Below are 12,952 nucleotides of genomic sequence, written 5' to 3' on the forward strand. Positions count from 1 at the left end.
ATTTTCTCCACAGTAAAGCTACAAATTCAACATTCAGTATGACAGTAAATGCAACAGTGATTAGCTCACTCTGACACATTAGCCAAAAACGGCTACTAATTATACCAAAAACAATGTAACTGTATACATTATCCCTTGTATTGTAAACTAGTGAGTAGCGCCCACTCTTACACCAACAACACGCACACCATCTTCAAATACTACAAAACTCTATAAGCTGTACGAACACTCGCTGAATAGTTTATTCGGCTTCAATTTGTTGTTCCATTATTTCCAATTAATTTGAACACAGCAACTGTCTGTGTGTTCGACCAGCTGTGAAGAAGAAAGGATTAAAAATGTCTTGAAGGGAATACACACGTGGCTTTTGTGTGTCAAACTCTCATTCTAACTACTGATTGATATAAATCACATACCCATAACACTCACTGAAAGAAAAAAAACATTAGGTACATGGTCTTTTTTTTTCTTTTTTAAAGAGCTTGCCATGGAAGTCACACTAAAGACAAAAAGCAAATGTTACAGTACCAACTCAATGATGTCATTCATCAAACAGCATGCAAAATGATACATCACCTAGACTGTAATTGACATCTCATCCCTCACAGCCCACGTGTGTATTTCTTATAGAAAGGTTGGCCATGTCAATGGACTTTTGCCAAATGTTTGCAGAAGCCTTTTCTTGTGGGAGGGTGATCACCATCTATGTTCTATTTATAGTCAGTCTCCGTATCCGTGATTGAAGCACCTGTAAAATAGGCAATTTTACAGTCACTGCGCCTAATCACTCAGCTGTGGGTGGGAAATAACCTGCCCAGGCAAGCTGAGACCTGCCAGCCGGATATAAGTGCGCACACAGTGCCTATCGTTTATGTGAGCATGTGTGTGTGCAAACTTGTTCATGTCAGTGACTTTATAGATTAATTAATTCATGTAAAGGTATTGTATGGCTACAAACAGAGACTTTAATTGGCTTTAAATTTAGGCATTTCTTTGGTCTGTGACCAACTAATTTCCCTTCAGAAATTCATCTGCAATCACACTTTTTTTGCATCTGATGACAGAAACTGTTTATTAAGGTTAACCCGTTGAGCAATGGTTAGCACCAAGGCCTTGTGTGTGTAAGTGCCAGCTTTTTCACACAACAGGGTTTTGCTTTTTTAAAGTTAATCGCCCACTTACTCAACCCTCTAGTGAAGAGCCCAAAAAAGGTGAGAATGAAGAAATAATTCAGAGCCCTGCCCACATGTGGGCACATAATACCACCCTGTCACTCTTCTAGGGTAGCAACGGAAGGTGCTTAGCTTTTAAATGAAATGTAGCAGCAAAAAACAGGCAGAAATGGCAGTTGGTTAGTACTTCAGATAATGGGGAGAGACAATTTGATTTGTAAGTGTTCACATTTTGGTCTATTTTGACTGGTTAATGTCTTTACTGAAAGACTGGTTTTCTGAAAGTATTTTAGGCAAAATAGGGAATGCAGTAACAGAATCTTGATTCATATTTGATCAGCAATGCCAAGTTTTGTGTTGTGCTAGACAGACTAACTAAGAATGACCTGTCAAACAGAAGGTGTCCCTAATGCATACCCTGCTTTATTGTCTATTTCCATAAACTCATTAGGAAACTGTTTACTGAGTTAATAAATTAATTAAGTATTTGTGTCATTTTGCCCTTAGACCCAAATATAACTGTGACATGCCTAATAAAGATCATTACACTGATGCGACAGAAAAAAGGCGTAGTCTGGTGTTTTATCAATTTGTCAAGCACAAGCCGCAAATGTAATGCATGTAGTTCAAAGCAATCCACCTGGCTGCGTGTCTCTGTGTGATGGTGCCATGGTATGGTTACTTGGTATGCACTCGGTACATTAACCCCACCAAGTGTTAGGGTTAGTTGGTCGGTTGGTTACAAATTCACACAAACCACGCGTCTGAAAATAGCCAGAAAAAGAAAAAAAACTACAAATAAAAGAGTCTCCTACAGTTAACATATTGAAAACAATTCAAATGGAACTTTTTGAGGAGCATGAATCAAATTTACATAAGATTCTTACCTGTTTGAGCTTCTTCAAGTCTTCATCCAACTCTAGATTGTCCAAGATAACAGCCACAAAAAGACTGAGCAGAATCTAAAATGCAACAAGAAGAAGTGCATGAAAACATGTGCTGTTCATGAACACATTACAATATGTTAACATAATTATCACCATTATAAAAACTTTTTCAAAAGTACAAAGTCTTCTTAGTAATTGCATTTGTTGCTTGTTCTGTTCTGGAAGACATCCTGTCTGTCTGGGGTGAAGTGTGAGTCATCCAGAGACTGTCTGTGCTGTCTGATGGCTCCCCATATCAGAAGGCCAAACGCTGAAATGTCAGCACTTCTTACGCCTGCAAGTCTGATTAACTGTGATTAGATGTGCCACTTGAGAGAACACTAAAGGGGCAGGGGCACTAATTGAATGCATTAAGAAAACAGTTCATGTATCCTTTTGCCACTTATTTCCCGGTCCGTGTATCTTTTGGTCATTGGATTTTCCTTTCAGAAACGGGTATTAAAAAACAGAAAACGAGTGGTTATTTGATTTTCGTTTTAAAATACAAAAATTAAAATTGAAATACAAGGCGTTTTTCTTTTTCATGGTCAGAAAGGGATGAGCGAAATATAAAAAAATATTTGATTTTCATTTTCTATTTCATATAACAAAAATTAAAATCACTAGAAAACAGAAACGGAAAAAAGGCCTGTTTTTTCATATTCTGAGACCGGATGTTGTCATTTACAGGACGGTGCTGTGGAGAAGAAACAGTAGGCTAGTAGACTGCGGTCAATCCAGCCGTGAGTCCGATCTCCGTGGTCAAATCAGCCGCACTTAAATTTCGAGTGTACAAGTATTCTCAGCATTATGGTAAATGCGGAGAAACGGCGTATTTACTTCCGGTTTTCAAAATAAAGGTATTTAGAACAGTAAGCTATAATTCGAACCTAACATTACATTTAAAATAAAATATGTTACATTAAAGTGTTTCATGCGCCCAAGATGAATAAAAAACACTTTATATCAAGTATCTTTACTGCACCAGTGTGGAGAAATGCCAAAATAAAAGTCTCATATTTATGCCTCCAGAGATTGCATATTTGACCATATTTGAGGTACTGTAAATACATATTGCTCAATAATTCCTAACTATGGATGGTATATCTGACTTCTACACATCTAAGACTACACACACACTCAATATCAAGCATTTTTACTGCAGCAATTTGGAGAAATTTAAGAATAAAAGTCCCATATTTATACCTCTAGACTCCATATTTTCTTATATTTGAGCTACTGTAAAAACATATTGCTCAATAATTCCTGGTTATGGGTGAAGCATTTTCATTATACTTCAATAATGATGCAGTAATCATGACAAAATTTCACACTACTGTACTGTACAGTTTTTCTGTTTTCTAGTGATTTTATTTTTTGTTATATGAAATAGAAAATGAAAATCGAATAATTTTTTTAATTTCTCTCATCCCTTTCTGACCATGAAAAAGAAAAACGCCTTGTATTTCAATTTTCATTTTTGTATTTTAAAACGAAAATCAAATAACCACTCGTTTTCAGTTTTTTAATACCCGTTTCTGAAAGGAAAATCCAATGACCAAAACATACACGGACCTTTCCCCCAACCTGCATTTACTGACCAACATAATAAAAGATGAATAAAATACTGCATCAAATAAACAATTAATTCAACAGTCTCCTATTTGACTTTTACATTTGAATCAGCAAAGCAAGTTCCTCACCAGAGTAGCGAACAGATGGTAGAGGATGAAGTAAATGGCTACTACCGGAGCCCACATATGACCTACAGCCACCAGAGTCTGGTCCATGACATCTACCCAGCCCTCCTGGGTTAGGATCTGGAACATGGACATGAATGCCTACAAGGAAGAAAGCACAGGATAAGAAAAAGTGAGAGAGGCAAAAGGCTAGTGTGTACACAAGTGAGGTGAGGAGAGGGAAAGAAAGAGAGACGGAGAGGAAATTACACAGCAGAGAAACAGACAGATCTGACATTTGAAACATGCTTTTTCACAGGAGTGCAAATATCACACAGCTGATGCGCATATCCCCTTCTGACCATCCTTCTCCAGCTAGCAATTGTAAGATTTTTGAAATATAAGCCAGAGAGAGCAGAGAGGATGTCAGGAGACAGCCATCTTTTTTTTTTTTTAACTCTGTTCTGCTGCCCTCTGATCTACTTGGTAGAGGTCAGATGAAGGTGTATGGGAACAGCCAGCTGCAACACTGTGGCCCCTGGAGTCAAATGGCACGCCTGCGCTTCCTTCTTAGCATCTCACCTCCAGACAGCGCCCTCCCTCCTTTCCAGCCCCCTCCCACCCGCTCCCACGTCCCAGTCACTGCAGATAAAGATAAACCCAGCAACAGGTCTGCCCGTAGGGGAGGCAGCCAAACATCATTAACTATGATGTTTGCGCGTGTCTGCGTGCATACGTGTGGGTGTGTGAGGCACAGGCAATACGGAAGACGAAGAGAGAAAATCAGAGAGGGAAGGGCAACACGGCATACAAGTGGCATCTGTTTACGAGCAACCCTTCATGTCCTGCTGTGCCCGGGATCAGTGAAATGTTGGAGGGGAGAAATGGAAAGATGTGGCTAATGAGAGAGAAAGAAGCTCACAAGCACTTAGAAATCAAAGGAGGTGCCACATCTGCCGACCCATCATCAACATCTGCAGGTCTCCCCATTGCTTGCCTGAGGTGTCCTTCTGGAAGTGCTCATATGAATTTCTAAATTTCTATGTTGTGTAGTCATTTCATATCCTACCTGTATCTCCTAGTTTTAATTACATTTCATGTTTGCCTGAGAGCAAATTATATGAACATTAGGGCGTACTGAGACAGTGTGTTTGGAGCATTTGAGTTCAGTCTTCAGAAGACTTACTGGTTTCATTCATTTGTGCAGGTGGAATCAATACTATTCAAAATCAGGTGACTCGAACTAAATAACTGCTGAGATTGCCTGAAAATGTGGACTTAACCCGCATCGTCCTCCCTTTCCAAGCATGAAGGAGAAACTGTGGTGGCCAAGAAACGCACGAAAAATGTGACCAACCCTATACAGAGCCAGTTTTTGGTTTGTCCCTTCTTGGCTACTGTAGAAACATGTCAGTCCAACATGGCAAAATCCATTGAAGGTGACCCACAGGGTCTGTATATATAAACGACTCATTCTGAGGTAACAAGAACATGACAATTCTTATATTTAGGTGATTATAGACTCAAAAAAGACTCAAAATTTCATTTCTGATAATCAATCCTCCCAAATGTTACACACATCCATTTTCAAATGAGCTGCAATCTAAAGCAAATAAAGTAAGAATTAAAATACTGCTGCTTTTGTGGGTACAAGGGAAGATACCAGCAGTCACTCATAGGAAACCTTGCATAATACAAAGCCTGCACTGGTGGTCATATTTGGCTATTACTTTATGTATTCCTTCCATGCTATGAACACAGAGAAGATGGTTTTTATTTGTGCTTAGGCATGTGACTCAAAAAATGGATCACAGCCACAGAGGCTTTCTTAAATTGACCACTTGTGTTTTTTTAATGCAGATTGCCCTCTTGGTAAATGTGAGTTGTAACTTACCCTGGGGAATGTGGTAAAGCGGTCCAGCTCCTCCACAAAGCAGAACATCTGCAGGCTGATGGCCGACATGACGATGAGAAGACTGGCTGTGAACACCACCAGGCTGCCGAGTTTTTTACCGGGACCAAATATCTTGTACACAAAGTCCTCCAGAGCTGGGGAGATCTTAATCAAACGCACCACACGTAGCACCTGAGGGGGAGAAAAACAAACATCTCGACTGTAAGGTTGCTGTGTGTTATTTTTGGACTTGGAACAGTAGTTTTATAATCAACACCAGAGGAAGAGAGAGAGGTGGTATTTTAAAGATAGTTTAAAATAAATATCAGAGTTATAAAAGCAAACATAGTAGCACATTGATTACATATTGATTTAAAAAAAGAGAACATTGCTCATGACCCAGTGGAAGAGGTGCAGTGATACTGTGCTCTGTCAACAGCCTTAGTCCCTAAATTGCTTGCGGTGACAACAACCCCCAAAAGGTAATGCATCTTGGTCAGGCTTTGATCTGGGATCCAGAGAGTGGTTATTGATCGAGCTCCGTACCGTGATGCCTCTGGCCAAAGATTTTCCTCCCATTCACCCGGATATACAGCAAAATAAAGGAGACAAACGGGGGATGCTGGTCTGAAAGGGAACCTACAGTAAACAAATACAGCAATAACACCCACAGCATGATGACAGATGGGAAGGGAAGACACCACCTTCTTCTTCTGACAGACCATGATGACCACTATCCATTTTACAACAGATGCAAGCCCTGAGCCTGACAGCAAACTATAGGAGGGTAAGTTCACAGAGGAGATGAGGCTATAACAGCAAAACTAGTTCTACGCTTATCTTTCTTTTTGTCCCAAGCCTGGCTTCAGCACAGCTTGGGAATCTGAAACGGCGGTGAGGGATGCCATTTATAGAATAGAATATAGAGATAAAATAACATCTGGGACATCTTACAGTTTAATGCATCCCAGGATGACAGCAGTGCTAACTATAGCCTCACAGATTACCACCAGAGGTAACTGCTGAGCTACTGAGCAAAATAAATGTGATAGAACTGCAAAGTTGTGTGCAGCACCACCAAATATGCATGGCTCTGACCATTTACCACCATGGCCATCAATACCATTTCTCTTGACATGACACCAAGTATAGGACTATGAGTATCAGTCGATACAGAGTATCTGATATTGATCCTTTTGTTCTAAACTTATAATTACGCTTCTTCACTCAAGTCCATTGTATTGATACATAAAATATTGGGAGGGGTTGAAAAAGGCACTATAGTTAACATCGTTTTTTAAAATTCTGATCTCTTTTAAAGATGTAAATGTGACTGTTTCAAGAGAAAAACACATGTTAACTCCTAAAACACAGACATGAGATAAGCAATGAACAATCTGGAGAATGGCTTTCCAGCTGTGTTTTCTGTGCGTGCTTCAGGCTCCAGCCTCTTGCAAGACAAAGCAATGCTTAACATAAAATGGAATTGCATAACGTGTCACATTGTCACTGTCACAGATATCCCATCCCGCATTTTACACCCATATTGAATCGGATCAGTGCATCCCTAGCAGAAATGTCCAAAAAAGATACAACGCTCTGCCTTTCTAAATGAATGAATTGACTGAACTGTTAAATCGTGCTGCCACTGAAGTCATTGCAATTCTGAACACACAGAGTGGAAGTGTCGAGGTGAGTTCCATTGGCTGATTAAAAATCATTCTGACAAGTGTACTGTGTGTGTGTGTGTGTGTGTGTGTGTGTGTGTGTGTGTGTGTGTGTGTGTGTGTGTGTGCGTTAAAGTTGTATGCAGGGCTCTAAAGAATGTGACATTTTGTCCAGACTGAAAGACAATTAGTAAGGCTAGCCTTTAGCGGTGAAACACCCCTTGGTTGGATAAAATTAAATAAAACTGTGAAACAATCATTGATTGTGTAGCCTAGTCCCTATGTAGCCTACAGCCAGCACACACTACTGATTTCAGCACAGAACCTTAAGGTTAATCACTTGTGATTAAATGTCACCTGTTTAAACTGGGACCTACTTGGAAAAATGTCAGCATGGAGAGTGAATAAGACATGCTTTCCAACAAGTGAGGAGCGAGGAATGCAAGCCAAAAACAGACAACTAATAGGAAATTTGTGAAAATGTATAATAAGGTAATTGCCGCATGTGAAAATTCCACTGACATTACACACTATCTGTGCATGCTGTTTAGCTACGCTCTGAGCTTGTTCCAAATAATATCTGTTTTTTGTCATTTTATTAATCTTTCTCATTTACACTCTTCATATGGTAAATGGTAAATGGTAAATGGACCTGTACTTGTATAGCGCCTTTTCTAGTCTTCCGACCACTCAAAGCGCTTTTACACTACGTGTCACATTCACCCTTTCACACACATTCACTCAGTGATGGCAAAGTCCATCAAACAGAAACTACATTCATACACATTCACACACCGATGCATGGCATCGGGAGCAGTATCTTGCTCAAGGATACTTCGACATGTGGCACCAGGAGCTGGGGATCGAACCCACAACCTTCCGATTTAGGAACGACCCGCTCTGCCTCTGAGCCGCAGCCACCCCATATGGATGCAATACAGAACACAACACACTTACGGTACCATACAATTTCGGTACATATTATTGTGTTAATGTTTGTTCCTGAAAACCACCATTTTTAATGCAAGGAGCTCTAAAATTCAATTACACATCCACATTTGCTCATTGTGTGTGTTGGAGGTATGATGTAGTCCTTTCTTAAAGCATGAAAAGTTATTTTTACAACATAGCTATAGGGCAATGAATGGTTTTCATTATGAACTCACAATTTGAAAAGTGTAATTTGAACATAACAAGATCTGCAGCACAAGTGTTATTAACAAGAGTTAAGCCTATATACAAATAGGTTTAATTAGTTATGAAACAGTCTCAATGTAATAATGATGCCTCTATATGACCTATATGAACAAACAAGACCATCAGAAAGAAGGCTCGCTATTTCTGTAGAGTTATTCTTAATGCCTGCCACCGATTCGGTCAGATTCCCTTTGAATTCAATAAACAAGGCGGTGGAGACATTACCGCAGGAGTAAAATATTTAGCTACTAGATGTTACATAGAGACCACAACACACCCCTTGATTACAATATTGATTCTAAAAATTGCCACCCCATTTTTTCATCAAAGCAATGCTGTTCAGCAACTAATTCTAATATTTTCGGATAACGGGGCCTCTCACAGGCATATGAATGCAACACAAGTCAGAAATACATAAACTTTTCAAGACGGTATTACCATGCAAATATAAGGAATTGTCACAGAAACAGAAAACAGAAAATAAAACAAGATATACTGTTGGTCTTTTTACTGGAATGTATTATCTAAGTAGAGCAAGTCTCAAGTCATCTTTCATCTTAAACTAAAATGACTGCCTGCAAGGAACAAAAAACTCTCTTGTATATTTTGAAAAACGTGCAGCAGTAATATCTAGAATATCAAAGAATGTCAAGTCAACAGTCATTTTCAGCGGGATACAGCTGCAGTATATCTGTTTGCATGTGTTTGTTTGAGTTGACTTAAGCGGATGGCAGCTGCTGAGAGAGTCAGACAGGATCAGGGCAGCTTGTATGGTCACGGCTCATAAAAGAACTAAGGGGAAGTCCTTTCCCATCAGATCATCCACAGAGTTTTTCCATCGGCTACATTATGCGACCTACAGCAAGGTCACAAGGTTACATTTTGGACAGGGTGCAATTCTTAAAAGCTCTGTTCATGGATGATAATGCTACAAGGCACCATTGCCACATGGGTCACAATATTCACAGTTGATTTATATTTCTACCCTGAGAACTGGAAAAACTGGGAAAAAACTGTCCACACACGCACACCGCAAACCTATAGGCAAACACAGAATTTATGCTGTAGACAAAAATACTGTAGACGACCACTACTAGACACATCTCGAGTGAGGCCAAAGGCACCACACATTATTACTTCCACCTACAGAATGATCAGGGCTTTCCCAGCTCTCTGCCTCTCTACGGGAATTGAGCACTGCACACTCAGGCTCAGATTTATGCTAAATATCATTAAATAAAACAACCAGAGTGCGTCTCTTTTCACTGAATACATTGATCATAAATTTCTCCCAAAAATGTGTCAGGACTGAAAAATGCAACAGTTTAACTCAACTCATCAATTTAACCGAATCTCTGTGAGACATTTTTGGTGACAGTATCATTTAAAGCCTTTTGAATGAACAGAGGAGAGGTTTTAAACACAGAAGAGTGATATGATTGATATGTACTCATTAACGTGCAGGATAGAAATGTCACAAAATGATTCACAGCTTATGTGAGCTTCAGCTTCCTCGCTGCAATTCTATTTGAGGTGTGGATGATTCAGTTTCATATTTAGGATATAAAAGAGATGTATGTATGTTCATATAAGCGTGCATGCATACTGTAAAATGTGTGTTGATGTGTGTATCCTTACCTGAAAGTAGGTGAACTGAGAGTGGTAGAGGTCAGGGTAGATGTGCAGCGTGGTGCCCACCACTAACAGAGATTCAAACTTGTGCAGGGAGGAGCTGATGTAGCCGGTAAAACCCAGACACCAGATTTTCAGAAGAGCCTCCAGGTCGAATAACACAGTAAAGGCCACCTGGGGTGGAATGGAGAAAACAGCAACTTTACTTTAATATTTCCAACTTCTGCTTCTTTAGTCTTCTACTATGCAAAAGAGAAAACATTGTACTTTTCACTCCAATAAATTTATTTGACAGCTTTAGTTACTTTGCAGATTATGATTTAACATATAAACCATATTTCCAAGTTATAACATGATTCTTTGTTGCACATTACACTACCTAATAGTAGTAGTAGTAGTAGTAAGTAGCCCAGCCTCAATCAGCTAGAACACTAAAATGCAGTTTACATGTAAATTAATCATTAATAATTATCCAATAATATGTTTTTTAGATACTGGGGGCATGGTGTTTAAAAGACTTTTACCAGTCAGGGAGGTTGTAAGATAAGACAATGCCAAGTTGCGTTATGGGAAATGTAGGATCTTGTATTTTTGGAGCTTGACCCATAGTAGGGACTAAACATCAGTGGGACTCCTTTAAGTAAAGCATCTAAATGCTTCTACCACCACTGTCCTCAGCAGGTAAGAAGGAGAGAATAAAATTGGCAACGGTAAACCCAGTCCCTCAATTTCCTATTTTCCCTTCGCAGGCTTCACACAGATTGGAGCAAATCTGCAGATCGATGGCTGCATGATATGGATGGAGGGAGTGAGAGAAAAAGTAATATTGTGCGTGGTTTTTCCCTCTTCTTATCTCCTCCATTAAGCTGTGTGTGAGAGAGAGAGAGGTATGAAGCGGACGGGGGAGGGGGGCACACTCCTCACCGTCTTTGTTGGCGCTTTACCACCTGCATACTGATGACATCGAACCAACCTGCATGACACATTACAGTGTCATGTGCATGTGTGTATACTTATTAGGACCTCTACTGTAGAGAAAAAGATGATGGAGGGTTTGGTGTGGACATTTATAATTATGAGACAAAGCAGGATATTCCAAAAAACAAAAAAACATCTCACCTCTGCCAGGTAAAACTCATCATAGTGCCTGCGGTGGTTCTCGCCTTTATAATAGTTGCTAGCGGCAACAATGACGTCCACAGCGACCATGCTCAAGATGAACATGTGGAACACAGAGGACCGCATCAGTTGCTGTGGAAACAGAGCAGTGTTCAATTGCAATCAATGTAAATTGCACACAACAGGCAAAGGGGAGAGAAGAAGTGCATAGAAAATCAACGACCATTTTGTGTTTTGTAATGTGTTTAAGTTTTTGTGGCTTGTAGTTTGTTTTATTCTTTTTGTTTTAGATGTGCTCTCCATTGTAAAGCACATTGTAACTGTGTTTTGAAAAGTGCTATATAGATAAACTCTATCATTACCACTATCATTATCCAGTCTGATTGATGATTATAACTCATAATATAATATACCACTGAGTATATATATATATATACTGAATTATTCTGAGTTCTCAGAAGTTAAGGAAGCAGTGTGATGAGATTTCTTAAGCCAGATTTGCTTTTCTTACAGTGTAAATTTGTTATATATACTGTATACCCACATAAAAAGATAAATTGTGTTTTAGAGTTTCAGAGAACACAAGCTGGAAGACAGATAATGTACAGTCAGATGTTTAAAGATAGCAAGAATATACATCTGGTAGCACAAGTATTGGTTCTTTCTTTTTGTAGGTGCCAACCATAGATTGTGTATATAAGAAGGTAGAAATAGGCAAAGAGGGCCAGCAGCTAAACTGCAGGAAATTCAAAAGCAATCAGGAGCCTTTCATTGGTTGCTGGGAGAAACATCCACCCAGACTGCAGAATCAGTGTGTATTCAGACAGCCGGAAACAAGAAGGGAAAGGGGAACTAAATGTATGTTATTTGCTGTGGGAATAGCAGTTGGATCGAACGCCTACAACAATATCACATAATAGAAACAATCATGACTTCAAAGAATGTGAAGAAAAAAAGTCGGACAAATCACGCAATCCTCATTAGGGCAAACACTAACTGTACGTTCCTTTGGAGACAATATGACAGATGTGATCACAGCCTTGAACTGCATGTATGTGGCAGAATGAACAGCTTGTGTGTGGGTAGAATCACTCACCCTAAAAAAAGACTTGCATGTGAGACTGGCAATAGGAAGGATTGAAAAAGTGAAAAATGAGAGGAAGACTTGAAGACAGATGAAGAGTGTTTTGCGGCATTGCTGGAAAGATCAAATTCACCCCAGGAAAACGGGACCACTGCCATCAAGCCTCCTACACACAAATACACTTACAGTACAAACTCCTGAATGTCTAAAAAGCCTGATCTGCAATCACGGTTGGTGCTCTGAAAACAAGTGATGATGAAATTAGCAGATAAAATTATCTCGCTGAACTTCGAACTTACATGAGGTACTGTATTGCTGTTTTAAGGAAGTAAAATAAGTGTAAAAAAGACAGTGAATAAAAAAGGGTACTTAGTGACAAGCAGAGAAAATTTCCTCACCGGAAAACACAGCAGCATTTAAACACATAAAATGACTTATGTACGTGTTTACCTGGTCATGAAATATAACGACTGTTGTCTGTCGGGAGCAAGGGCAGAGCAAGTAGCGTCATTGTTATGGCGCTGTAAAAAGTAATTGGGTGGAGGTTGGGGTGAATGCTTGGGTCAACAAAGTGAGTGACTT

At 39.5% G+C, this 12,952-nt stretch overlaps 1 protein-coding gene across 5 annotated transcripts in view; it reads right to left on the minus strand.

The window, feature by feature from the left end:
• nalcn (sodium leak channel, non-selective) overlaps positions 1 to 12,952 on the minus strand; it is a 65,392-nt gene that overhangs the window by 26,764 nt on the left and 25,676 nt on the right. For all 5 annotated transcript variants that reach the window (XM_051404638.1, XM_051404639.1, XM_051404637.1 and 2 more), the window contains 5 exons: positions 11,287 to 11,418; positions 10,174 to 10,341; positions 5,672 to 5,863; positions 3,802 to 3,939; positions 2,060 to 2,134 (listed from right to left, as the gene is read on the minus strand). In XM_051404638.1, the coding sequence (XP_051260598.1) occupies positions 2,060 to 2,134; positions 3,802 to 3,939; positions 5,672 to 5,863; positions 10,174 to 10,341; positions 11,287 to 11,418 (705 nt within the window). The remainder of the gene's footprint in view (positions 1 to 2,059; positions 2,135 to 3,801; positions 3,940 to 5,671; positions 5,864 to 10,173; positions 10,342 to 11,286; positions 11,419 to 12,952) is intronic.

This window comes from Dicentrarchus labrax, unplaced genomic scaffold (assembly GCF_905237075.1).
Source record: "Dicentrarchus labrax unplaced genomic scaffold, dlabrax2021, whole genome shotgun sequence".
Classification (NCBI taxonomy): Eukaryota; Metazoa; Chordata; class Actinopteri; family Moronidae; genus Dicentrarchus; species Dicentrarchus labrax.